Source organism: Panicum hallii, chromosome 3, assembly GCF_002211085.1.
Source record: "Panicum hallii strain FIL2 chromosome 3, PHallii_v3.1, whole genome shotgun sequence".
NCBI classification, from domain to species: domain Eukaryota; kingdom Viridiplantae; phylum Streptophyta; class Magnoliopsida; order Poales; family Poaceae; genus Panicum; species Panicum hallii.
Window position 1 is genome coordinate 8,814,758 of NC_038044.1, and position 26,099 is coordinate 8,840,856.

Below are 26,099 nucleotides of genomic sequence, written 5' to 3' on the forward strand. Positions count from 1 at the left end.
ACTTGCTACAGAATGATTCCTTAACCAGCAGGAGTCCTACCCTTGGCCTTTAGAAGCTCACTCAGAGATTTGGGCCCCTCAAAATCATTTGAGGACGATCTCCTGTGAGCCACGTGAACAGTAGGATGACTAATACTTGACCTGGATCTACACTTTTCTTCTTTTATCTGGGCAAGGGACTTTGGACCCTTAAAATCTTCAGGATTATTAAGGTGATTTGCAATTGCATTAGTATAGTTTGATGATCTAGCAGATCGAGCATGTTGTTGCCTTCTTCTACTTTTCTTCTTCTGTCCTCTGAAGGTTGCACAGACAAGAGAACGAGAACAATCTCCCATCAACGAATTTTGCATGTGATGAGTTGGTCTTTGCTCAATCTCCTCAGAACCATTCCTGGGTTCTTGAATACGACATCTCTTAGTGCGACCATTCTTGCCCTTTGCAATTCTTCTCCTCTCAGGTCTTTGCTTTGATATGTGTCCAATCTGAGTGCTCTGATGATCAAAGTCAGCACACGAGCACATTAAACTTCTTGGGTCGAAGAATCTTTTGCCATGTTCTTCAGAATTGGACTTTACAATATCTAATCTACTATGTGGTATATGTCCTAAAGTGGTAAAACAATCATGCCCTTGAACTCCTTCAAGATAATTAAGATAACAGCCACGTTCAAAGACACTAAGTCCTTGTTCCTGGTACTCTGCATCATGATAATCCAGAGCACAAACAGTTGGGTCTCCAATATAATGTTTCACATTAAGCACCTCAGTGTCTCTTTCCTGTGCCAATTGATGCTCAAGATCAATCTCGTCCAGGAGTCCATCATCCACAAGCACATCAAATCCAGGGGAGGAATCACGTGATTCGTATTGTTCTGCATGTTCCATTCCTGAATCTCCTGAACTGCGATCAGACGGCGTGGAGCTTTTCATGTATCCAACTGTGTCAGCTGATGTTTCAGGTGCATTTGAAGTAGCTCCATTAAATACGGGGCTGCTTGACTCTGAAACTCCTTTCGAGTGGTGTTTCTTTATGTGTTCAGGGCTGCCTTGATAAGGATTAGCAAGAGCATATTTCGATGATTCAATCTTCTCTTCTACAGCAGTAATTCCATGTACAGCAATGTTAGAAGTGGTGGCTCCAGAACAAGTTCCAACAACATTGTTAAAAGTTGGAGGCTCATGTAGAAAGGGGCAATTGCCACCCTTCTTACAGTATGAGTTGTAGTAGAAGTAACAAGGACTAGCTGCCTTGACAGAAGCAGAAGAATATGATGGAAGTGGATCTGCCAAGAGTTTGGTATGGTTCAAGCTTTCCAATGGCTGCAAGATAAGGGTGAAATGAGATAACAAGCACTGTACAGGCATAAAGTAGAGAGTGAAGAATGTAAGTTACTTCAATCAATAGTTATGAACAAGTTAACAAACAAATGAGCGCTATCTATGTTACAGGCAGAAATACCAAATAGCATGGCGGCCTCTTATCTTTACATCAGGAAATGAATTGATGAACACAAACAAATTCAACCACTGGATCAAATGTACTGCCCTCTCCATCCCTGAACTCATTTACACACATCAGCAACGCCACATGCCCATAGCACAAGAGACAGAACAATAACATGGAAGTGGTCAATGTTACCATACAAACAACCCATTTTTTCAGGAAATTACTGTCGACTCTAACCAACACGGGCAAGTAGAACCCAATGTTGTTAGAAAGTCCATTAGCAGTAGCCGAATGGGCTGCCTCTATGCAATTGAGTGCAGTCTAATGGGCTGTCTGTATGCAATCGACTTCATCACTCCAACCAACAAGCCCTCTGGACCAATGTACCAACACTGCAAATGTTCTTAATAAGTCGCTCACAGTCAGTCCATTGGCCCAGAGTACTGCCATCTCATCTTTCTTACAACACCTCTCAACAATGCAAGTTTTTTCAAAGGGTCTCCACAAATGAAGTCGCCAAAGCTATAACAGCACAAGCTTGACAATTGCATCCGTCATTATCAACTATCGAGTACCCAACCTGAGCGCATTCTCTACTCATGGTACACAGCAAGCATACCAACACAGCGTATCATCCAAGGAATTTAACTCAGCGGCCAGGCTCCGATCACTCACGGGGTGGCGGAAGGTGCAGCTCGGATTGACGCAGTTGCCTTGGAACCAGTACCAGCAGCTCGGGCTGAAACGCGCGCCCTCGCAGTGCCGGAACTCGCAATTCGCCCCCTGCAATCAAAACCCCAAACACACACAGAGAGAAAACAAGAATCTGATCAACCACCAAAACCAACCAATGGGTCTCCACGGTGGCTCCGACAGCCGCTTGCCGGTGCCGAAACGCAAAACCCCTAGAAATGGCGGCGCCGGACTGGGGCTTTGCCGCCGAAGGGTTTGGTAGCTAGGGAGTAGGGTACTACCTTGGTGCAGGCGAAGCGGGAGGCGAGGAAGGAGACGCAATCGGTGCTGCTCCGCCTCCACCTCGGGTCGTCCCCATCTCCCGCCGCCTTGTCCACCATTGCTTCACTCGGCAGCGGGGTGGTGCCGGAAATGGGGAGGCGGCGCCGGTATCGACGGCTTTGGGGTTTTCGATCAATGAACTGCCATCAACTAGCCAGTTGTTGATTTCTTCGAGAATTGCATTTAGGCCCCTCAAGAGGTCGTGATTTACAGAAGATTTTTACGAGGAGAGTGCTGTTCATCTTCTTTTATTTTTTTGTCTCTTCTTTTGTGAAATTAAGAGTAAATTTCATGAGATCACATTAAGATTGGAAGAACTAACAAAACCCTTTAAGAATCAAGTTTCACAAAAGGACATTTTTTCTGTCATCATATTTCAAACTACACTCTTGACTCTTCTTACTCAACTTTGCATAGTTCTACTTTTATTGTCATAACGTAATGCAAAACTTCGGATGCTTGGCTCTGTGCGTTTATAGTTTATCCTAGGGGTGTATGAGCCCCTATATATGAGCGTTTGTGCAAATACTATGTTTAAATACTGTAATGCAAAACTAATGAAAATTTCCGTTTTATTTTTTATTAAAGAATCAACTGAGGGAGAAATTTGTTTGCCGTAACCATATGCTTGAAATTCTACGAATCTCGGAAACTTAGCCAATCTCGAGCATAAAAAAAAATTAGGTACGGAATCATGTGAAAACTTATCAAAAGCCGGTGCATCGTCTTCTTTAACTATGCACGTTCCAGGGCAATCAAATCCTCCCTCGGAATAAAAGGAGCCAAACAAAAGAGACTTGCCATATCTTCCACATGTAACTTCTTGTACAAAAATATCAAAACCCGTAATCAGGTCAGCAGTCTTATTAACCACAGAAGTTAGGATTTGCGTTCCTGTAAACTGTTACATAAGGCATGGAAATCATTTGGCACCAGAATATCCATGCTGCATCCTCGAACAATCGTAGTTGTTACCAAAAAACCAGCCATCCCACGCTTATTAACAGCAGTGAAAGAAATGCCTCAATTTGCCGAATGAGAAGGTAGAAATCACTTTGAAGTTGCTATGAAACAAAATTTCATCCACCAAATGTTACAAGGGAAAAATAAGTACCAACCCCATCTCATTTTTCATCTAACAAAATGGAGGCAGATGCTGTTAGGGACGACAACTCTTCTTCTGTTGCGGATCCAAAGCCTTGCCATCTTATTCTTCCTTCACGGTCGACCAGGTATATGTATCTGCGGTTCAAGAGTTGAACTACCTTATATTGACAAGAATATATACTTTTAGCTTTTAACAAACTACCAAAGGGAAAGGAATTCAGGTTACCCGGTAAGAAAGTTTATAATCTGAAGCTTCTTTCGGAAGTCATAATGGTCCCCAAAAGCATACACGACATGTCTGCGAGGATTGTTAGATTTCCTCATCACCTTGAGGAATGCTCGTCTCACAGGACCCGATGATAATAACCAAGAATCTATAAATGAGACCTGGAACATAAAATATTTCCCTTTCAGCTCGCTTAGAATAGTTTGGTGTTTTTTTTTCCTCGGCACTATTCAAAAGCTTACAGGTTGATTACTTAATTAACAAAAGATTAACTATTGGCACTATTCTATTTTATTATGTGCATGAAAAATTTGTGCTGGCTCTGGCAATAAGCTTAGGTAAAGTAACTACCATAATTTGACAATCAAAACTATTATAGATTGGATCATGTAAACTAGAGCGTCTTAATATTTTCAGAACCTGTAACACAGAAAGAGCTTGATTTGAGTAATGTATTACTGCTAGTGTTACATAAGAAGATTTTGGTGAGAGAATTGACAAAAAGAGCTTGATCATAAATGTTTCTATAGTTACAGAATATATCAAGCGCCATCCAATATCTTCCTTCATTTATTTTGATTTGAATACTGTTTGTAGTACTTGGCATCAAACACCAAACAAAAAAATCATTATGTACTGGTACCTCATAAACATGAATGTTTTTGTCAGCACTGAATGCATCCAGGAAAGGTGAACTCCATGATTCTGCCATTTTCTGTTAAGCAAAAGGCACATCCAGTTAGACGTTGAATCGCTAAGATTCACTTGGCATATAAGCTTTAAATGCATAAAGTCAATGCAAATGTAAACGACTAGATCAATTATATATTTCGAACAAAATAACTACAAGGCAACACTAACGAAAAATGTATATCATATTGGAGAAGAAAATCTTAGTATCAGTCACCAAATACTAATGCATGAAAAAATGTGAAAGCCACAAATCAAGTATATTAGAGAAAATGTGAAAAAGATCTGAGCATCTGCAGACCTAAGTAGCAACCCTTTTAGGGGCATCTAACAAAGTGCACATACATTGGATAGCACACTGTCAGCATTCAGCCCATCAATCCATAATCAACATTCAGCCCATCAATCCACAATCAACATGCACTGGTGGGCACACTAGTCTACACTGAATTGTTCACTACCATGGTGAGAGAACTTGTAGCTGGATGTCATGTCTTGCCTAGATATTCGACTAGGCGCAACTAAAAGTTTCTACCTGCATAGTGGGAAGTAGTTGGTCGAAATTGAACCTGAATGACAAGATAAAAGCTTCTGTAAACCCAAGAAGCTACATGAATGACAAGATACCAGGCCAGGAAGCTACATGAATGCAACTTTAATCATAGATGTACGCAATACCAAGCTTCCTGGATGAAGATGCTATCATAGAAACATGACCAGTGATTTGTTAACTCTTGATTTATCATGGATACAAATAAAACCCAAGACCATCCAGTCAAAATCTCCTATGTACATGTATCTAGCAAGTATACAGTAACTTAGGAGATGTAGAGGTAATAATTTTGCAAATGTAATGCAAAACAAACGGTTGGAATGCTCACCACCATGGTTGCAAACCAGGCAGATGTAAACTGCAGGTTTATCAAGCTAAAGCAGCTAACCAGTCATTCAAATACCTGAGAGCTTGCACGAAAGGAAAGGCAGACCAATGAAGCATCAGGAATGACACCATCACCAGCCTCAACGTCATCATCTTGTAGAGCAGGCACAACAAGAGGCAGGTGCAAAGCCCCACCATAAGGGGACTCCACAGCCAGATCAGGAAACTTCATAGCATCAACCTCCGGGATGATAACCTTACTTGCAGTTGCAATCTAAACCATTTTGATCGCAGTGTGATTACCAATCACCCAAACTCATCAACAACGAAATGTAAGCTACTCCATACTAAAAACAGCTTAATAGGTGGTATACCTTGCCATGGTTCTTGCGGATCTCGGAGATGTCCGCGAAGTAGCCCCTACTCATCTCATCCTTACTGCACTAGACCAATCAGAACCAAACCATCACACGTTACATCCATATTCCACACAGTGCTGCAGTGAAGTTGCAGCAGTAACTATGAATAGCTAGTTTTCTTCAAAAAAAGAAAACTATGAATAGCTAGTAAAACGAGGTGGGGGGAGAGGAGCCTTACAGCCTGGCCTTCTCCTTCTCGATGGCCTCCTTGTTCGCCATCTGATTACCCCAGCAACACGAGAAAAACAAGTCACTCTCTCGCTCTAACCCTCTAATTGACTGCAGCTGCGGAGAAATGGAGGAGAGACGGAGACGAAGCGGCTACGGAGAAATGGGGGAGGGACGGAGACGAAGCGGCTACCTTGTGGAGATCCAGGAAGCCGCGAGTGAATGCCGCGCGCGCGAGCTGAGGGGCACCGCCACTCTGGACACCGGCTGTGGCGCCGGCGAGGCGGAGCAGTGCACCCGCCGCCCCCCGCGCCCTCAGCATCATCGTCGTCGTCGTCGCCGCCGCCGCCGCCGCCGAGTCTACTCGGGTCACCGGGTCAGGCTCAGGACTCGGGAGGAGCCGCGGCCCGCGAGCCTGATCCGCGGGCTGAGTTGCGGAACTAAAGATCTGGGCCGGGCCTATCTAATAATTGTGTATGGCCATATGGGCCTCTCATCATTTTGGGCTGGGGCGTTGTTTCGGCACGAGAAGAACCTGGTCCAGGAAGCCACATTTGGCCCACTCCTCTCCACAATACGTAACCACCTAGTGGAGGCGTATTCCTGTAGAAACCACGGTTCCAAGGAGTTCCAAAACCGGCGGCGCCGAACTGAGCAATCCCGGGAGGAGGAGAAGCACGCGACGCCAGACACCTCTTCCTCGTTCAGATTCCACTCGGTTCGATCTCCTCTCCTCCGTCTCCGGCGCCGGCACCGGTCATGGCGTCCCGCTCCTCCTCGCAGTTCGAGTAAGCGATTCAATACCCACTATTACTCAATTCGGCTTCTCTTTTTGCTCCACCAGTGATCTCCTGACTTGCATCGTCCTCTCTCGTCAGCGATCCGGCGGCGGTGAGGCGCCCCCCGCAGCATGAGCGGAAGCCGCCGTATATGCTGCTGCTTCCGCTCGTCTACGCCCCCGTGCTCCCCCTCAGTACGCTCTCGCCCTCCGCCCCAATCCCTCTTCAATTGCTGTGTTTTTGCTGACTTGTGGTTGGTTCGACCTCGATGGGCAGTCAGGATCGGGCTGCGGAACAACCCCGTGTTGAGGGACCGCCTCTTCTACGGCGTCCTCGCCGGCGCATTCGCCCACGGCGCCTACCTCATGTACGTCTTCCTCCTCCTCCTCACTCTGCACGCTCGTGCTGCCCTCTATGTGCCTATGTGCCCCTGTTTTTATTGAATGGTCGATTGCTATGCTGGAACAATTCTGATTGCTGCGAATTCTGGCACAGCTTATTGTCTAATAAATCTATGTCTCAGCCTATTTGTGCTTAGCTGGTAATGCTGATGGCTGATAGGAATGCCTGTAGTTTCGCAACATTACAATATGGCGGACATTGCAACACTCTAGCATATGCCATTCAATTGTAGGGAAAATAAATGTGGTTGTTAGTGTGCTAGAGACAGATGTATATTTGATAATATCTGGTAAGTGTTCAACCGGAGAGAAATAGTAGAAGGCAGTAATTTTGATGGTGCTCACTAAGAAACTTACATTTAGATGTGTTGTTTTCTCTCTTATACCAATTACAAAACATGAGTGGTCATATGACATCTGTACCAAATACAGAGCAGAACTTGTTGTAAGTTTCCTTAGAGTATAACAAAAAAAAAGGCAATTCTGCACAGCCACATTCAAGAATAGGATATCTGGCAATCACAGTTTTTTTTAAAAGGAAATAAAATGAAGGAAAAAAAGACTGTATATGATCATATGAACTTAACAATCTTTATGTCTCACCATCTCAGTCATGATCACTATATTGTTATGTTTTCAACATGGAAATAATTAGTGACTTGGCTGCTATGATTCATGAGTAGTATTAATAAGGTACTAGAGACCATGAATTATTTTCTATGTCCATAATCCATACATAAGATTTCAACATAAGTGAGAGTTGATCCCTACATACAGTTGGTCTACTTTCTGTGAACATCTGGGTGCATGTTATAGGAAGAAAGAAATCATATCTAGGTTTTATGATAATCTACTATGTTGTGAATCTATCCAGGGTTGTCCTAGAACAATTTATTGTTAGTTTGTGACGTGGAAAAATTCCAGGCATGATTATATTTTCTTTGATTCATGATGGTATAATGGGAAGGAAGCACACATGAAACTCTTATGTCACTGGAGTTGAAATGAATCATTGTGTTATTGAAGCACTTGAAGTTTAGGCATGTTAAATGAAATCCTCCATGAACTAAAAATCATATGTGCCAGCAAAGAACTTGACCTGCATTGATCTAGGAGTCCTTAAGTTCAGGATGTTTATTGCCATCCCATATTGAGTTACCTTTTTTACTGTAGATGAGAATGAATAGGTTATATAATGAGTGAACCTATGGAGCAAATGTGAGTACCGAACAAGGAACAGGAACTGCTCTTCTAATTTTCACTATTATTATCAACTGATCCTGATATATGTAAAACTTGGTACTACAATCCTGGTTACACAGGGAGTATGAACCTAAATGAGTAGGCTATGTTCTTGTATATCATAGGAAGTATGAACCTAAATAGGTAGATTATGTTCTTGTATGTAGTTCCTCTCTGAAAAGGTGCCCCTGCTTTCGCTGTTCTTGCTATTGTTTTTACATTGATGATGGTGGTGCTCTGCACCAGTGTTTTTTTTATTCTGCACACATGTCTGCTTGTCATTTAATCACTGTATCTTTCAGTTGACCTATCATGCCTGATGGCGCGACTAGCGGTTCGTATTTAACTTATTTGCTGCAACTTCCACGTCTCAATTTGCTGGTCCATACGCACAAAATTACAGACAAATTTTCTCCATGAATTATTTGTTATTATTTTATTGTCAAAGCCTATGTTAAGCTAGTCCATGAAGCCATACAAACGGAACATTCTTGTTTGTAGCTCCTGTGTGGAAAAGGAAACCTGTTCTTGCATGCGCAAACTAGTTTCCAAGTCTGTATGTCTGTTAGTGCTTCAGTGGGCCTGTCATGCCTGATGGCGATGCTAGCATTTTCCCTAGAATAATGTATTGTTAGTTTGTTTCGAGGTCCTGGTGTTATAATTGGAATTGGCGGTTCACAACAAACTCTTATATAGCACTTTAAGTCCAGGATGTGAGGACAGCAGTCAAACCATGGTCTGTTTGACATCCCATATTGCATTGCCTGTGTTTTCAGAATGAATGGCTCATATAATATGTGTGAACCTATGAATGAGTTGTGAATTCTGAACAAGGAACTGGAACCGCTTTCTAAAGTTCTACTCTTACTATGAAGTGCTCTTGATACATGTAAATCTTGGTGCTACAATCCTGTTTACACATTACATATAAATAAAAGTAGGGAGAATGGGCTAATCATGTCTATAGTTCCTGGTGAAAAGGCACCCCTTCATTCTTGCTGTTCTTGCTTCTGCAAACTGATTTACACTGCCAATGGTCGTGACTGCATCTACCATACCAGTTAATTTTATCGTGCATGACTACCTATCTTCACGCCTTCTAGTGATAGAATTGCTGTATCTTTCAGTTGTCCTGTCATGCACTTATCCCTGACGGCAGTTTCGTATTGAACTAGTTCCCTGCAACTTCCATGTCTCTATGAATTGTCCATGTGCACAAATTTACAGATAAACTTTCTTCTTGATGATAATTCTTAATAATTATTATATAGCTGTGAAAACCTATGGTAACCCACAAAGAGATACTAGGTGGACATCCCATCTTTCATGCTGTTTTCTTTTTTGTGCAAACTTGTTTCCAAACTTTTATGTCTGTTAGTGCTTGATTTGTCGTGACTCGTGAGTGCCTGTCGTGCCTGATACCGTTGCTAGCATTTTCATAGAACTTGTTCTTGCAACTTCCACGTTTTCTCTATTTGGTTTGTCCATATGCACTGTTACAGAACTTCATTAGGAATTGAGGATAACTCTTACCATTTTGGTAGTGAAGCTCTATGCTAGCGTAATCCACAAAGAGATATAACCTGGTTGTGCTTATCTGGTTTATCTTTGTTCTTTCAGATCGGAGCTATATGACGTGGAGAGCAAATGAGTTGCATCCTTCTAAAGATCAGGAGATGAGTTTCAGACTGCAAATTTTGATTATATTGAGTCCACATTGGATAAGAGCTGACTGGGTCTTCAGATTGACAAGTGTGCCGTGTATCTATATTTCCTTCAATTCATGCTGTTATGTTTACCAAAAGGATAGAGTTTGAAAACTCAAAATAATCCTGACAGCGAGAAATATATATCCGTTCACAAGTCATCGGCTTGCGTTAATGAATGATTTTGATTATATTAGATGCTACTAGTACATCGGAATGATTGAAACGGTGCTCTAAGGTGGGGGCTTTCAAAGCTCGGTAAGCAAAGGCAAAAGCTCGGTATCGAATGGCTGGTTACGATCTTTCCTGGTGGCTTCTTTTGTGCTCGTTTTTCTTTAGGCAATCCACAACGTTTTGCTCCGTGTGAAATAGAAACACACCTGTAAATCTCTCTCCTAGTGTTACCTGTTTCTCTGTTGATGCGTGGTCTTGTTACCACCGTCATGGCATCATCACCAAACAAATGCAAGCATACGCCTCTATAGCTGGCATTCGGCATTTTGTCCGTTGCACAGCTGAGCTGGTAGTGATGGTTTAAGCATCAGGCCGAGTCTGACGATCTTTGTTATCGACGAGGCCGGTAGCTGCTGTGCTGTGCGCCCGTGCCGTCTTTGGCCGCTTCTCTCATCGCAGGTACGGATTGGACTTGGACAGCAACCTTCCTCCCAAATCCGGACTAGCTGAACAATTGTTTAACTTGAACATACAGGGAGTGGAGCAATTGTTTAACTTGAACAATTAGTATTAGCATACAGCGAGTGGATCCTTATTAAGTTATTTTGATCGGGAAAGATACCCCGTGTCCTCCTAGGCTAAAGCACGTCACGTTGGGGCACCGCCTCTCGGGGGCTAAAAATAAGCTGCCGCGCCTGCACGGGACCGCCCACTTGCTCCATTTTCTTCGGCAGCTCGCGCGTTCCGCCCGGCAAGCAGACCTTGGCCCTGATTCTGATTAGCGTATCGAACGATTACTTTAAAGAGAGGTCGGTGTCATCAGCAATTTAAATACGAAATTAGAAATGCCAAGTGTGCCGTCGATGTTCCCTTTAGGCTTCCGTCCAGTCCAGGGGAGGCCGAGGGGAGATTCGGCTACTCATTTGTGTGGATCAGAATGGTGTCGAATCGAATCTGTGCGGCACCAATGCTGATCCGTTTGAGACGCGGTACGCAGCACGCTGTTTCCTAGCCAGATCACAGCAAATCACTGGCGGCATCACTGATTGGCGATTGGTCAGTGGCCACCAAACACGCGTCAGGGTGTATGTAATGTAACGGCTAATCATAGCGGGCAAGATGAACCTGAACCCAATCATCAAACAAGATCAGCCAAATCCCAATAATCGAACCGGAGCGAAATAAGTGAAGGGAAAGGACACTCGGAAAAATGGGGATTGGAGGGTTTTCTTTTTTTTTTGAAGAAAAACATGGGGATTGGAGTTGTTGAACAATGTTCTCGAACAGTTCCTCCGAACGGCGTCTATCTTGCCTGGCACTCCGCCTTCAGCAATTCGAAGCGAGGCGATGAGGCGCAAATGCATTTCTATTAAATTGGCAGCAACAAAGTCTGGGATCCAATCTCATCAAGTTTGCAACAACTTTTCGCGGATCTGCCATTTCAGCGCAGACCGGAAATGATTCGGGAACAACACATTTCATGCTCCAGATCGGAGCAGATCGGGGAGCCGGCGAAGGAAGGGGCGCTTTTAAAACCAGAGCCCCCTCCCTTGCGCTCTCGCCTCCTCCTCCGCAACAACAACAACAATGGGGCGGATCCCAACTCAAACAACAACAATGGGGCGGATCCCCAACTCAAAGAAGAGAAAAAACCAGGACGCAACATGCATATACACACGCGCGCACGGACGGCGCGCTAGATCCACGGCGGTGTCGACGGGCTGCTCCCGTCGTCCCGACCTAGGCGGAGCGGGCGAGGCGGGAGGCGATGGCGGAGTGGTACATGGCGTCGTGGAAGGACTCCGTCTGCGCCATGCGCGCCCGCAGCTCCCGCGCCTTCTCCTCCGTCAGGCCCCCCACGAACGCCCTGCCCCGGGCCGCCGCCGCCGCCGCGTCCTCCTTCGCCGCGGGCGCCGGGGCCTCGATGTAGTCGGCCTTGCCCGACCACCCCAGCAGCGGCGCCCACCACTTGCCGTTGCCGCCCTCCCCGCCGCCCGAGGCGCGGACCACCCCGGCGCGCGGCCGAGCGGAGGACCCCGCCGCCGCCGCCGAAGCCGCCGGGCGGGCGGGGAAGGAGACGGAGGCCGCGGCGCACGGTGCCATCGCCATTTCGGGTTGGGTCGGTCGCTTCGCTTTGGAGCTTGGTGGTTGCTTTTGCTTTGGCTGGTGCGAGGAAAAGATGGAGGATGCTGGTGGAGGTCTCGGCCCTAGGGGTGGCGAGGGTATTTATAGCGGCTGGGGCGGGGGGGACGGGATGGACGAACGGATAAGACCGCTGCGTGGACACGTGCTCGCCATCCTGGTACGGGGCTATTAACGGCGTTACAGCGTTACAGCCTGTACAGCAACGGTTACTATTTCTGGCGGGCCGTCAGGTCACTGGCGCGTGGGTCCAGGTTGTGGGCTCCGGCCTGCGGGCGGTGGTGCTGCTTTTTTTTTTTCCTCCTCGGCCTGACGGCGATGCCGTCGGGAGCGGTTAACGTTGCTACAGCTGACGATCCAAGCGCATCGGATCAGTATGCAATCGGATTCATATTACCTTTTACTATATTTTAATTTAAATATGGATACGAATTCAGATATTTTTTAATATGAATGCAAAATGGATACCTCGGATTCGAATTTAGATAAAATAAGAATATTTAAATGTAAACTATTCTTCTTATAAAAATTAATAACATTGGTTATGAGAAATGAATATAATTTTTTTAAATAGTTTTAATAAAAATAGATACGGATAGTGTTGAATATTGTTAAACACAAATGTGGAATTGGATAGAGAAAATCAATTAAAATTGAATTCGGATGTATCCACTTTACTACCACATTAAATTCGAATACGGATATCCATATTAATATTTAAGCGGATACGGATATCAAATTTCCACCTTCACATTTCCATCTTTAGTTATACGGAGCCATGGAGGAGAACACACACAACCTAATCTTTATTTAGGGTTTCTAGAAGGGAGTGCCCGCCCGTTAGCGGCAATCTCATCTTACGTTTAGGAAGGGAAACGTTTTGCTTCCTGGAATCCACTTATCCAGTTCGGCAACTCTGGACATTGTTGTAACTAAAGATCCGGTTGAAGAGCATCTCGTGAGGATGAAGCTGTTGCATGGGTACAGGATGGCAGGATTGAATTCCGCTCATGCAAGGATAGGGAAAATTTCTAGTCCTTTTGGTGCTCAACAAAACTGTTTTGGTGCTGAACAAAACTGTAGAATGGTGATCCCCTTCAGATGCTGTAAACGTTCTGGCCTTTTGGCGTGCTTAAGGCCGGGGGTTGAGCCCCTGAAAATCTAAAAAAAATAAGATCCTGCTGGTAAAGAGTAAAAATGTTATTCATCTATATTGTATTATACCCCATCCAAGTGCCGCTTCCTACTTTAGATGATTATATTTACATCGCGCGATCATCACCTACCATCTGATAACATAATAACCGGTCGGACTTTGCTTACGCTTTCTTAATACTCTCCTTTTGTTCGTTCGTATTCTTTTCGAAAAACTTTGTTTGTTCGTATTGGCTTCCATGGTTGAAAACTAAGGGTCACCCAAGTGGCAAGAACCACCCTTTGCTCAGGACGAAAGGGTGGCCAGGCCTTATATAGTTCTCTCGGAATCCAAGGGGTAACTCTTCATTTGTTTCTTTGCGTTGACTTCCATGGCCTTTTGTGGAAGAATTGGACCAGGTGGTGTCACATTTTAGAGGTTTGGATATCCAATAAGCGCGCGTGCGCGCGCGCACACTAGTGCTGTGACTTTGTAAAGATTTGGAGGCATGGACATATTCATTGCAGTAAATAGGAGCGTGGTTGTGCAGAGAACAAATAATCCACCCTCAAGTAAACCAACATAGCGGGATGTGTGGACGACGAATTCATGGCCACAGAAGCTCTCACTCAGTGGCCGTCGCTTTCTGGCTGGTACCCCTGAGGCCATGACTTGCTTTATTTCACGAAACCGTCCGTCTTCCTAGGGCCTGTTTAGATTCCAAATTTGTATAACTTTTGGCACTTTTTGCTACTGTAGCGTTTTTGTTTGTATTTGACAAATTTTATCTAATTATGGACTAACTAGGCTTAAAAGATTCGTCTCGTGATGTACAATTAAACTGTGCAATTAGTTATTTTTTTACATACATTTACTGCTTTATGCATGTGTCCCAAAATTGATGCGATGGAGAGAGAGTGTAAAAAGTTAGAATTTTGAAGATATCTAAACAAGGCCCTAGTATCTCTTCGTTTGGGCTGCAGGTGTTTTTGCGCGCGTGTGCGATTGGCATGTCACGGTACTGTGCCGTACATTGGTGTGGACCTGCGTGTGTGATTGGCATGTCCGTTTTCCTAGTAATGGTTGTTGCCCCACGCGATAGCAGGTGCCCGGAAGCCACCAGTTCCTCAACGAAAATAGACCGGCGAGCCTGCAGGCTGCAGGTGGAGCGAGCCGTCTCGGATCCTTGTCAGCTGGTCACGGTCTGCTCTGATCGCGTGCGCGTGGCCCGCTGGACCACAGTGGTTGGTGTGCGTGCGCCTAACGAACACCCTGGGTGGGCAGGGTGGCTGTCTGCTTCCGCGCGCCTGCCACAAGTGCCGGCCCGCGCCGCGAGCTGACTCACCTCCACGCACCTCCGGCGGCCGGCGCGGTCACGGTCACCGAGCCAGAGAGCCAACGACCGCGTCCGCGTCTCGCACTTCGTGTTTCCATTCCTGAAGAAACCCGACGGATCTGCAGCGGTCGTCGGACTCTTCGTGCCGGCCCTGCCGTGCACCGTCAAAAAGGGTATACGTCGTTCGCATTGGCGTGCGGCCGTGGCCGTGAGTGCGCAGTGCCTGGGGCAGGACTGCTGATGTACCGGAGGGGAGGAGGTTCGTCGTCGATCTTCAGGCCTGGCACGAGGGATCAGTACTCAGGAAGAAACTTTTGGCTTTGAGCCCTGAAGGCAGTCAAGCGCCAGCTGAATCGAACACGACAGAGCTGCTGATCTGACCCCGCAGGAATAAAGCTATGTTTTATATAGTGCCAGGTTCTTCTAAAACAGTTCATAAAGCAGTTTCTGTGAAACTATTTTTAAAATTATTTGGCGGAACATGAATCTCCAAAAGAAGTTGGAATAAGGTGGAAATAGCTTCATTGTAGGCTTCATAAATGAAACTGTTGAAGCTATTTTTAAAATCATATGGCGGAACATGGATCTGCAAAAGAAGTTGGAATAAGGTGGAAATAGCTTCGTCGTAGGCTTCTCTTTAAAAAAAACTCTGCAAGCTGTGAAGAAGGGCTCTAATAATTCATCAAAACATGAAGCTGTGATCGTCGTGAATTCGTAACAGAAACAAACAATGTTTTCAATTTGCCACCCGCAACTGATTGTGGGATCAAAACAGATGCATGCGGCAGAGATCACTGATCAGAGCGGGAATGGGATCTCCGCGCTAAAAACCAGAGTCCCCCTTCCCTAATCCCTCCCTCCCTCTCGCTCGCCTAATCAATCCTCCTCGCCTCGGCAACTACTATGTACAGTGCACGCGGAGACGGAGGTGGGATGGCGGCGCCGGCGAGCTGGTTCGCGCCTGCGTCGTCTCCGGCGGCCGTGCCGCCTGGCCTAGGCGGAGCGCGCGAGGCGGGAAGCGATGGCGGAGTGGTACATGGCGTCGTGGAAGGACTCCGTCTGCGCCATCCGCGCCCGCAGCTCCCGCGCCTTCTCCTCCGTCAGCCCACCCACGAACTGCCTCCGGGCCGCCGCCGCCACGGCGCCGTCCTGGACAACCACCGGGGCCGGGGCCTCCAGGTAGTCGGCCTTCCCGGACCACCCCAGCAGCGGCGCCCACCACTTGCCGCTGCCGCCCGCGGCACAGATCACCCCGGCGGCGCGGGGCCGGGCAGCCGCCGGGAGGGCCGGGAACGACGCGGCGCATGAGGACGGTGCCGTCGCCATTGGATCTCTGCCGATTGGTTCTCTCCGACGCTTCCTCTTGCCTTGGGCGGCTGGAGTTGCTAGATTGCTTGCTTCGGCCGATTGCTTGATGCGAAGCGAGGCTGGTGATGGATGAGTGGATGACCAAGGCTTGGGGGCGGTGGGGAATTTATTGCGATCGGAGCGGGAGGGAATGGAAGCGATGAGGATAAGACCGCCGCGTGGCCACGTGGCGGTGATCCACGGATCCGTTACGCGTCACACGGCCTGCAAAGCCTGTGCTGTGACGGTAACTGCTCCTCTCTGTGTTACCGTTGCTTCTTTACTTTTCTGGGCCACGGACAGCTGGGCCCAGGTGCCCCGGATGATGGGTTTTAATTGCCGTGACGGTGGTGCCAGCCATGAGCGGTTAATGGTTGTTGCCCCCACGCGATAGCAGTGCGCAAACTATCTTAAATTGGATGTTCTAGATGGCAATGACACTCGGATTGCTTGACTACTAACCCGTAGAATACTCTTATCCTACTCATATTGAAGCAGTTAAAGGACTTTTTGTACGGCGACTCGTTCAATTACCCTTGTACTCGTCGTTTTCTAACAGGTGGTCGAGTTAGATGGTATATATTTTCTCCATCCATAAAAGAACGTAACTATAACTTTCCGAGAAATCAAATAATTTTAAATTTGATTAAATTTATATAAAATAGTATTAACATTTATATTACAAAATAAATATCATTAGATTAATTATGTAATATATTTTTATGCTAAATCTATTTAGAGATATAAATATTTGTAATTTTAGTATAAATTTAAAATTGCTTGAACTTCTCGGGAAGCGAGAGTTGTATTCTTTCAAGAGCGGAGAGAGTAACTTTTATTAGTGTACCTTCTGTGGGTGTTATTATCAACATACGTCCGATTGACATGCTCACCTTCATTAATAACTAAAATATACGGACTAAGTATCACGCATATTATGAGAGCGATCTTTGTTGAACATGAAAAGGAAAGCTAAAACTATCTAGAAGACCTCTGTCTCAAGTCATGGAACGGCTATTTATTATTGCTGCGTCTGATAAGTTATGTTAATACAGGAAAAAAAGAGATGGTCTTACAAAAATATTAATAAAAGGAAAATTTATAGCTACGGTCTGTACTATGTGCTGTTATTTGATATATAGTTCACGTTTTTCTTTTGCATGGCCGTTGTATTCCATGAAGCTGGGCCTCGTATAGCGGCCAACCTGCCAAGGTGTGCGCCCGCGTGCGTCTATTCATAGTTTCCTACCGTTGAAACATCCAAGCGCCCCCACCCCACGCCCCACCCTCCAACCATCGTTCTGGCGGGTGTCGATGCCGCCGATCCGCCTCCCCTACCCACCTCCACTCCAACGTCAAGCTCTCTCGTTCTTGTTCTGCCCCACCGGTTGTCCTCCGACTGCCGGCAGCCGGCGGCGCCCCCGCCGCCTCGCTGCACCACCCTCACAACCAGTCTCCGCCGCCGGTCTTCCCTGCTCCCGCCTCATCTAAGGCCGCCGGTGATCACCAGCGCTCCAGCAACCCCGATCCCGAAATCCGGCTGCCGCAGCTCAGGGAGGAAGATGAACATGGGTGCCGCCGCGGCGCTTCTGCCACGGGTCGCCGTGCAGCAGCGCACGATGAATAGAATTTCCCGTACGCCCCGCCCTCCGTCTTCGTTCTACCTACGGCAACGGCGTGCGACGCAGAGCACGACGGGACCTCGTCTAGCCGTCTTGCCGGATGGGGTCTAACCATGATTTTAAATCGCCGGCTAAGACATTTAGCGGCAGGGCTGATATTACGGCGTTTAGCGAGCTATAGCCGGCATTGAGTGGGCTATAGCTGGCTTTAGCCGGCTAAATGCCATAGCGGCTGCCCTTTGTATCAGTTATAGCCGGGTTTAGCAGTGAGTATAACCTTTATTTAAAATCTTGCGTCTGACTCGGCTCCTCGTCATCCTGTGGACGCGGGGGTCGGTGGGCACGGCTAATCCCAACGAACAAACTGGATCAAATGAAACGCGGGAGGATCTGGTGACCACGGAGAAGCGAAGCGAGAGGGAACAAACACGGGGTCAGGTGCGGCCTGGCTGCTTCTGCGCGGATGGATCATGGACTGTTACTGTAGCCGGATGGATCGTGGACGGGTAGGTCGGCACCGGCTGGTTGCCTGGCTAACTATTCTGCTGGCCATGCTAGCTTGGCTGCATGCAAACTGGGATGTCTGATCTGAATGGCTGGATAAGCAGTAGAGGATGCAGGTACAGCGACCCACTTCTGTCGGATCGAGATCGACCCATTTATCTGATGTCCTAGCATCAGCCATGGGCTCATTTGATTAGCGGCCGTTGCTCGCGGTTTACTGTCGTGGACGGAAATGATCCGTTTCACGATTCGTTCATTTCTCTGAAACAAGATAGGGATAAGATAGAGCACGTACTATCTCGTTCGAATTCAGCCAGACGCACAGCGTCAGATGCGCTTGAGATGAGTAAATGCATCCGGAGGGATCTTTCTCCATACAAAACGCAAATGCTCATTCATCATCGATCGAGTGGACGGAGGAGCGCACGCTAACAACCAGGCCCATCCCCTCTCCCTCTGCTCACATGTAGGTCGTATCCAAACAACGGCAAAGGCTGGCACAGCAATAGCAGACGACAGCATTGACAGTTAAAACCCTGTCCGTATTTTTACCCTTTCTGTTAGTAGCAATGCACATATCACGGTAAATATATGCAAATCATTCTACCCCTTTTCTCACCTTTTGTGTATCCCCTCCCTCCCATCTCTGCTGCACATGACTAGTACACAAGCCTCACTTTTCCTCTCTTTTTTAATCTTTTTCTCAATGCTTTTGCCTTTGCGTTGGAGCCCTCGACAAAGTCCGGGAAAACTCTCTTGTCATCCTGACCGAGTTAAGCTGCGGAACGCAAAACAAAAGCTACTTCAGATTCTGATGACTCCAATGTTCACGGGGCTTTCATCATCATTCATGTTATACGAAGCCCGGTGGTGCTGAATTGTTTGGGCATGATGTTACCTGAAGTAGCCTCCCGTCGCGGAAGCTCGAGTTCCTGCGCTTCAACTCTCCACGGTGTGTCGTGAATTCCTCCAGTATCTCTGAAGCGTATTCAGGCTGGGCATCTCTGCTGCGAACAGACTCATCGCCGCCCTGCGTAAAGGATCAAAATAAACTCAGTTCATCTCAGTAACATGGAAATGCAAACAATCTTTACTCTTATCGAGATATCTGACTTGCAAATTGCAAATAGAGGAAAGGAGGTATATAACGTGCTCCTAGCGACCCCATTGCTACAGAACTACTTTATAGTATCAACCAAAGGTTATGGTGTTCAAAACGTGTAACAACTCGACTACAATGACTAAAAGAATAGACTATAACTGAAATAACTACGAAGATGAATGTACTAATATGGTATGCAAAAAGGAAACATTAACCAAGAAAATAGCTTGTGTTTTGTATAAACTAGGAAAGTGAACGGGCAACTGACAGGATCAGGTGGGTCAGGATTTCATACCTCTGAAGGATCAGGGGTGAAACCCACAAGTTCTTCGTACTCTGCTGCATCTAATTCCCTCAGGTGGGCGGGATCGAAATACTTTGGAATGAAATGCTGCCTGATGACAATGAGAAAAAAGAAGAGCAGTGGGAAGAGGATTCCTGCCATTGGTATCCATGTCATCCCAAAGACGAGCAAGAGATAAATTAGCTGGAAAAGCGTGAAGGCAAATATTATGTTGAAAGGCACCGACTCCACGAAGGATGCATGTGCACCTTCAAGAACCCTGTCAGAGTTATAACAAACAAATAATCACTGAGAGCACCGGTTTCCTAAATGAAAATATACTGCAGCGAACAAGGGCTTACTTGTAGCGCCTTTGAGGTGTGACAAACATAAGTTGTATCCTCTCCCAGAACTGGTTCCCAGGAACACTGTCGATGGACATATAGGCAAAGTAACCCCAAAGGACTGAAGTTGGTATCCTCCGAATGAGCGGCGTAACTCCGATACAACCACCAACCAACAGGGACTGTAACAGATTGCTTACTCTCTGCTCTTTCACCCGGACAGGCAAGTAAGAATCCACATGCTTCTGAGGATCAAATGCTTCAGGCACTTTCCCTGCTCCATCCCCCTCTGGAATAATGGCATCCTTCAAGTCCTTCAGCTCGTTGCTGGCAGAAACAGACTGCAGCATTTTTCAAAGATGTGTTTAGTGCCTTCAGGTAGTTGATACCAATTTTTTTTTGTGTGTTTCTTACAGAAGTATTATTACGATGATTTCTGGAGCAATTTTCTGAAATATTAATTAGGGCAGTGCTCTCAAACAGTAACGCTACAGCACTCGCAACAAAGGTATGAAAGCCTCTCCATGAGAAAAACAAAACAAAATAGAGGCATCAGCAAAATGACACAGCATTGTAATTTAGCGACAGTGCAATTAGCCTTTACCAATTCTATAAAGATCTCGCCATTGTATTTTGATGAACATGCTTCAACAACATCAGTCATAATAAATAAAGGGGTGCTTTTGATAAGCCCCCACCCACAACGACAAATAGATCCTTATTAATGTAGTGAGAAGAATAGTTCCTTAGTAATGCATGTGTTTAATGGATGAATACTCACGTCGCCTCCATGGTCCATTTTTATGAAAACCTCTTGCATCTTGCCATAAACTTCTGAACTGGTAGCATTGTTCATCATCCCCTCCTGGGCAGTTTGGACCATCTTTTTGCGAATCAACTATTTTAAATGAAAGAGAAGGCAGATGAGCAACGTTAACTGTATAGCAGACGACATCAAAGAGACCTGTGAAAATCACCAACCTGCCGCTTGAGGACAGCAAGGCTTCTTGTGTGCATGGGGGACTGAGGAAGCACTCCATTAGATGGAGGAATGCCAAGAAGACCACAGATCAAGGTCTACATGACATTTCTATAGTATGAGAAGAAGGAAGAAACACAATAATAAAAGGTCTGCTATCATGTTCGTTCAAAAAAATGCTATCACATAAATAATATTTAACAACTATTTTCCACCATTGATTTCTTATGTATTTCGGTTCCTATAAGCAGCAGGAATTCATTAGCGAAGCATTCAATAGTTTTTACTACGTGATATCCCTAATATGAAAAGTAATGCTGTTATCTTAAAGAGACACCTACAAATCAACACAACATACCGTCAAGCTCAGGACCAAAATGTCATAATGGTAGGCTGATGGGTTCTTCAAGTTAAATTCCTTCTGCTGAGCCATCTGTGAAGCTACACTGTGATCAAAGAAATAGAGCCCTGCAACCATCGCAGCAGGCACAATAGCCAGAAATATATATGCTGGAGGGACAGACAAAAGATCCTGCAAGTTCATCATTGAAATATGTGGAATAGCCATGAAAAATATTCTACGCTCACAAAACTGCAATTGAATCCTGGAATCATAATAACACTTCCTAATTACCTTTGCTACTGTCCAATGCTGGAGTGACTTGGGTTCCCAAGGAAGTGGGGTGAAAAGCCTCCTAGGGACTCCTGAAGGGATCTTGCTTGGCAATGAATACGATAGTGCTGTCCACAGTATGACCATCAGTGGAACACCATAGTCAGCAATTAAGCTCCTTTGCCACCCTGCAGGTATTATCTGGGAATTAGTAGTTGGTCTGTGGAAACCTTAGTGGAATCAAAAGTATATATATGCCAATATAACAAACCAGTTCCGTATAGAGATGATCTTGCCTCCGTGCTGGCTAATGAAGTATATAGTACGCCCATTGAAAAGATAACTCCAAGCAGACCGTTAACATATAGCCATTGGAACTGGAATATCGGTTGACTTTCGTCATTACCCTCAGGGACACTGAATTCACCCACCATCCCCTATGACATGCTATGTAGTTAGTAATTAAACTAAATCAGTTAAGAATGTAGATTTAACATATGTAAATTGCATACTTTGATCGCCTGTTGCATGAACAGAATTGTGATCAACATTCCAAAAAGTTCTCCTGAAAACCTTGTAAATTTGTTTAGAATAACTGCAGTGTTAAACATTGCCATGAGGAACAGCATAACGGCAGTCCAGATGCAAACCCTGTCAAAGGCCCCATGAAAAGGAAATACACCTACCATTTAGATGTGAATGACGAACTAATGCAGGACATAATATATTATTTAGCCCTTACCATCCAGCCCATGGAAGAAACATTTTCTCTCCCAGATTCGGCTGACTTTTTGCAAAATTGTAGATATAAGAATACATAATAATAGTCGGCTCTGCAACTCCCACAATTAATAGTGGCTGTCCACCTATTATTGAATGTATGATTCCACAAATAGCAGTTGATGCTAATGCCTCAACTGTGGTCAGTGCGCCATCTGAAACATATCAATATTAATCATTGGCAACTGTGCATAAGAAATTCAGGATTAACCTTTTTATTATTTTCTTCTACAATGTGAATTTTGAGCAATCTAGCAAACTGTTACTATTTCCTAATATTCCCTGTTTGAAACAACAATGACATGCAAGCCAAATGGCAAATCAGTGTTCCCCTTTTCTTTTCTACCGATTTACACAAAGCTAGAAGGAAATGATGCATCATATCATGGCAGTAACTGCAGATCACGAATATCTATCAATCCTGACTCCTAAGTGTGAAGGATGACGACCCACCTGTATCTTTACTCAATTGCTCCCCAAAGGCTATTACAGGAACGGCAGATGCAAAGAATATGTAGAGTGTAGGTGCCAATATCCTGACAACAGATTCATGTAGCACACTGAACATGATGGGCTAAATTATGATAGGATGTACATGCATTTACAGAATGGTGCCATGCAAACCTGAAACCAGAACGGAATCCATTGTTCCAGTCTCGTTTGTAACAAGCTGCTCTTCCTTTGAAATCCTCAGCCACTCCACTAAACGGGGCTTTATTAGGTCCCGCCATCTGAAGAAGAAGCTCCCAAATAATAAGTTATTGCGCTCATAAAAGGCACGCATTCGGTTTACAAACAAGTCATAAGTCAAAATGCTTCATGAACAGCAGATATCATCACAGGAAAACAGGAAAATTTCTGCAGGATTACACAAGCATTACCACGCAATAGGCAAGATTAAAAGTTAAGATGTTGGCTTTGAAAAATAATGACATAAGTAGCACATCAAGCCACGGTTAAAAAGATTGGAAGGTTGGTACAGTTGGGTATGTATGTGCCTAACAAGGGACGATTGGAAGGTTGGTACAGTTGGGTATGTATGTGCCTAACAAGGGACTTCAACTTGTGTCGAGACCATGATATGATCAAATTCCACTTCACCTTATGCTATCTTTAGCTTGTTTGAGCACGTTTTTCATGAGCATACCGACAGCTCGGAAGATCCAACAAAGGTTTCATGCAAACACAGCAGGACCGTTGGAAAAAGAACGTTTGGGCATATAAATTTGGTAAATTCCTAGCAGACGAATTTGCTCTCCTTAGAACAACCAACCAAATTCAGGCGGGTCCCATCTACACACGCAAAGATATTAGCAACGAAAGATGAACATATGGGCTCCTTCTTGCTAGTAATTAGCAAACCGGGAGATAAGGGAGGTATTATTAAGAGCACAGGAAATCAAGACGCAGCACAGCCACACCAAAATAAAACCCACGAAATTGGCATAAATTGTTCAGCGCTCCTCTTCTAAACGAAATCCCTTCGGATGCAGCCGCACGATACAGTTGAAGCACATAATAATCATACTACATTGCAGCCACGATGTTATGCAGCCGCCTACTCTTCCGAAATGGAATTCCTTGAGGAAACGAATAACCTCCATTTCGCTGAATACGTCCAAATGACGACTTGACGAGAACCAAGATTTCGAACAGCTTCCTGACTACCCCCGTATCGCGGCAAACTTATCCTGACTACCGTGTCGTGTCCAAATGGGATGATGGCAGGAAACGAATCAGCTTCCATTTCGGTGAACACCTCCAGCGCAACATATTGCTCCTGAACATCGTGCCGTATCCAGACGACTCGAGCACAGAGGCAGCAATTGTACAGCAAGAGCAATGCGCGCGCGCGCGAACACCAATGCAACCACAAATCGTCAACAGATGGAAGCCCCACGAACGTACCGGCGATGAGGGGCGGGCGGCGGCGCGATGCTGGCCGCCTCCACCGCGACGCGAGGCGGAGCCCTAGGCGTCGGTAGGCGGAGGCGCGGGGGAGCGGAGGGGTGGCGAATCGGCGGAGGAGCCTGCTGCCCTGCTCCCCTCCCTCCTCCATGGCCTCCTACTTATAGACGACGACAAGGTGCCCGAAGCGACGGGAGCGGCGGACGGAGGAGAGGGCAGGCGCAGACACAGGCGACGCGAGCGCGAGGGGAGGGGAAGGGAAGGCCACGTTGTACACGTGTCGTCAGGCCAGCTCGCTCCGGGCCGGCCGTGGGCGCACGCTTTTGGGGAGGCCGGGTTGGAAACCCCGTGCGATCGCGGGTCGCGGCCATCCGCTCGCCGTCCCTGCTGTTGTTTCTCTTGCTTTCTCCTGTCGCGGCTTGAGCACATGTCCTGCTGGCTGCTGATGGATGTTTTCTTCAGATTTGGCTCAAGCTTCGATTCCACTCTCACCTTCTTGTGCAGTACTATCAGTATGAGCTTTAGATTCAACTTTTCGTTAGCTAAAAAAGTAGTCAAGTGATTGTTGTGGTATATTCAATCAACTGGATTGAGATTTGTATGATAAGAATCCGCTTTCATCTCCTTGATCCGGCAGCGCTCCTATCTTTAATTTTTTTAAAAAGAAGATTGAGCTTTGTATATTGTAGTTTTTTTCTGTTCATTTGCGTGAATCAGCGTCTGAAATATCACACATCGTATGTAGTTGTTCATTAACACCGATTGTATTCCACAGAAAGGCCGTCTGATTTATGAACATGCTGGGTCGGTGACCTAAATGGCCATTTGAAATCTTTAGTATCATCAATTATGACAAACGGTTTCTAAGTATACTGTTTGATTATTCAAAAGTAATACAAGATTGTTTCTCAAATAAACTGTTCATTAGCAATCAAATCAGGGTGATCCCTACGTACACATAATCTTTAAATTTGGTTAATCATCGATCGCTAATGATGATGATTTTAATGTGTTCAGACAATCTTTTACTTTCTACTAGTCTATCAACCTGTGCTCCCGCATGAGCTAATTAAAATTAATATAAAAATAAAGTTTATAACTAATAATTATAATTATCTATTGCACGCCCTCTTTCATCTATTAAATATTATAACACATACTCTAAAATACATATTTATCATTATCTAGTTGCAATAGATTTTATTTTGCATTACACCTCCACATGTGTTTGATACATTTTTAATTTTTAAATGAACCATTTATTTGTGAATTGGTATTATTATCTCTTCCATCATACATGAATACATGTTGACACATATCGTGGGTAGTATTTTTTATATAAAAATAACATAAATACTATATTAATAATGAGAGAAATAGTAATTTAGAATTTTATATTGGTGCACTTTAATATTTTTTTTATAATTATATAATTTAGATTCATATTTAGGGGTCATTTTTAACTTTTAATAATGATATAATTGAATAATTTATATACAAATTTACGGGGTTATTTGCATTATTTTTATAATGATATAGGTGGTAATTTACATGAAGATTAAGGGGTTACTTTTAGATTTATTTTATAATGGCAGGGGTGGGTAATTTAGATATATATTTAGAGGGTTACTTTAGTCTATTTTTATAATGGTAGAGGTGGGTAATTTATTAGGAAAGATAATTGTAACACCCTAGGTGTTTAAAATGATAAATTCGAGATATGCATATAGCATCATGCATAATGACCAA

At 45.1% G+C, this 26,099-nt stretch overlaps 6 protein-coding genes across 10 annotated transcripts; 1 reads left to right on the top strand and 5 right to left on the bottom strand.

The window, feature by feature from the left end:
• Positions 1-20: 20 nt before the first annotated feature.
• LOC112885134 (zinc finger CCCH domain-containing protein 34-like) lies at positions 21-2,549 on the bottom strand. The gene is made up of 3 exons (XM_025950802.1): positions 2,424-2,549; positions 2,125-2,232; positions 21-1,322 (listed from the first exon to the last, which is right to left on the bottom strand). The coding sequence occupies exons 1-3, from the start codon at positions 2,520-2,522 to the stop codon at positions 21-23; spliced, it is 1,509 nt and encodes a 502-aa protein (XP_025806587.1). The 5' UTR covers positions 2,523-2,549.
• Positions 2,550-3,297: 748 nt separating this feature from the next.
• Positions 3,298-6,351, bottom strand: LOC112886248 (mitochondrial ATPase complex subunit ATP10). 2 transcript variants are annotated; one of them, XM_025952076.1, is made up of 7 exons: positions 6,147-6,351; positions 5,964-6,004; positions 5,741-5,804; positions 5,443-5,640; positions 4,440-4,511; positions 3,797-3,957; positions 3,298-3,705 (listed from the first exon to the last, which is right to left on the bottom strand). In XM_025952076.1, exons 1-7 carry the CDS (start codon positions 6,276-6,278, stop codon positions 3,588-3,590), a joined length of 786 nt encoding a protein of 261 aa, XP_025807861.1. In that variant the 5' UTR covers positions 6,279-6,351; the 3' UTR covers positions 3,298-3,587. The 2 variants fall into 2 exon arrangements, with proteins under 2 accessions (XP_025807861.1, XP_025807863.1); XM_025952078.1 differs by having other exon boundaries at positions 5,741-5,809; positions 6,147-6,326.
• A 214-nt stretch (positions 6,352-6,565) lies between these two features.
• Positions 6,566-10,383, top strand: LOC112886442. Its single transcript, XM_025952345.1, has 4 exons — positions 6,566-6,741; positions 6,832-6,926; positions 7,009-7,099; positions 9,996-10,383. Exons 1-4 carry the CDS (start codon positions 6,713-6,715, stop codon positions 10,024-10,026), a joined length of 246 nt encoding a protein of 81 aa, XP_025808130.1. The 5' UTR covers positions 6,566-6,712; the 3' UTR covers positions 10,027-10,383.
• Positions 10,384-11,603: 1,220 nt separating this feature from the next.
• Positions 11,604-12,440, bottom strand: LOC112886485. Its single transcript, XM_025952395.1, has one exon. It carries the CDS (start codon positions 12,362-12,364, stop codon positions 11,996-11,998), a length of 369 nt encoding a protein of 122 aa, XP_025808180.1. The 5' UTR covers positions 12,365-12,440; the 3' UTR covers positions 11,604-11,995.
• A 3,032-nt stretch (positions 12,441-15,472) lies between these two features.
• LOC112886396 lies at positions 15,473-16,333 on the bottom strand. The gene has a single exon (XM_025952293.1). The coding sequence runs from the start codon at positions 16,192-16,194 to the stop codon at positions 15,862-15,864; it is 333 nt and encodes a 110-aa protein (XP_025808078.1). The 5' UTR covers positions 16,195-16,333; the 3' UTR covers positions 15,473-15,861.
• Positions 16,334-18,681: 2,348 nt separating this feature from the next.
• LOC112883813 (boron transporter 4-like) lies at positions 18,682-24,808 on the bottom strand. 4 transcript variants are annotated; one of them, XM_025949050.1, is made up of 15 exons: positions 24,351-24,805; positions 23,067-23,173; positions 22,896-22,978; positions 22,405-22,597; positions 22,175-22,313; positions 21,934-22,099; positions 21,684-21,850; positions 21,408-21,581; positions 21,052-21,147; positions 20,852-20,968; positions 20,089-20,411; positions 19,996-20,006; positions 19,739-19,881; positions 19,240-19,371; positions 18,682-19,119 (listed from the first exon to the last, which is right to left on the bottom strand). In XM_025949050.1, exons 2-15 carry the CDS (start codon positions 23,171-23,173, stop codon positions 19,045-19,047), a joined length of 1,926 nt encoding a protein of 641 aa, XP_025804835.1. In that variant the 5' UTR covers positions 24,351-24,805; the 3' UTR covers positions 18,682-19,044. The 4 variants fall into 4 exon arrangements, with proteins under 4 accessions (XP_025804835.1, XP_025804834.1, XP_025804836.1 ...); XM_025949049.1 differs by having other exon boundaries at positions 18,684-19,119; positions 19,739-20,006; positions 24,351-24,803; XM_025949051.1 differs by lacking the exon at positions 22,405-22,597 and having other exon boundaries at positions 18,686-19,119; positions 19,739-20,006; positions 22,175-22,257; positions 24,351-24,802.
• Positions 24,809-26,099: the final 1,291 nt, after the last annotated feature.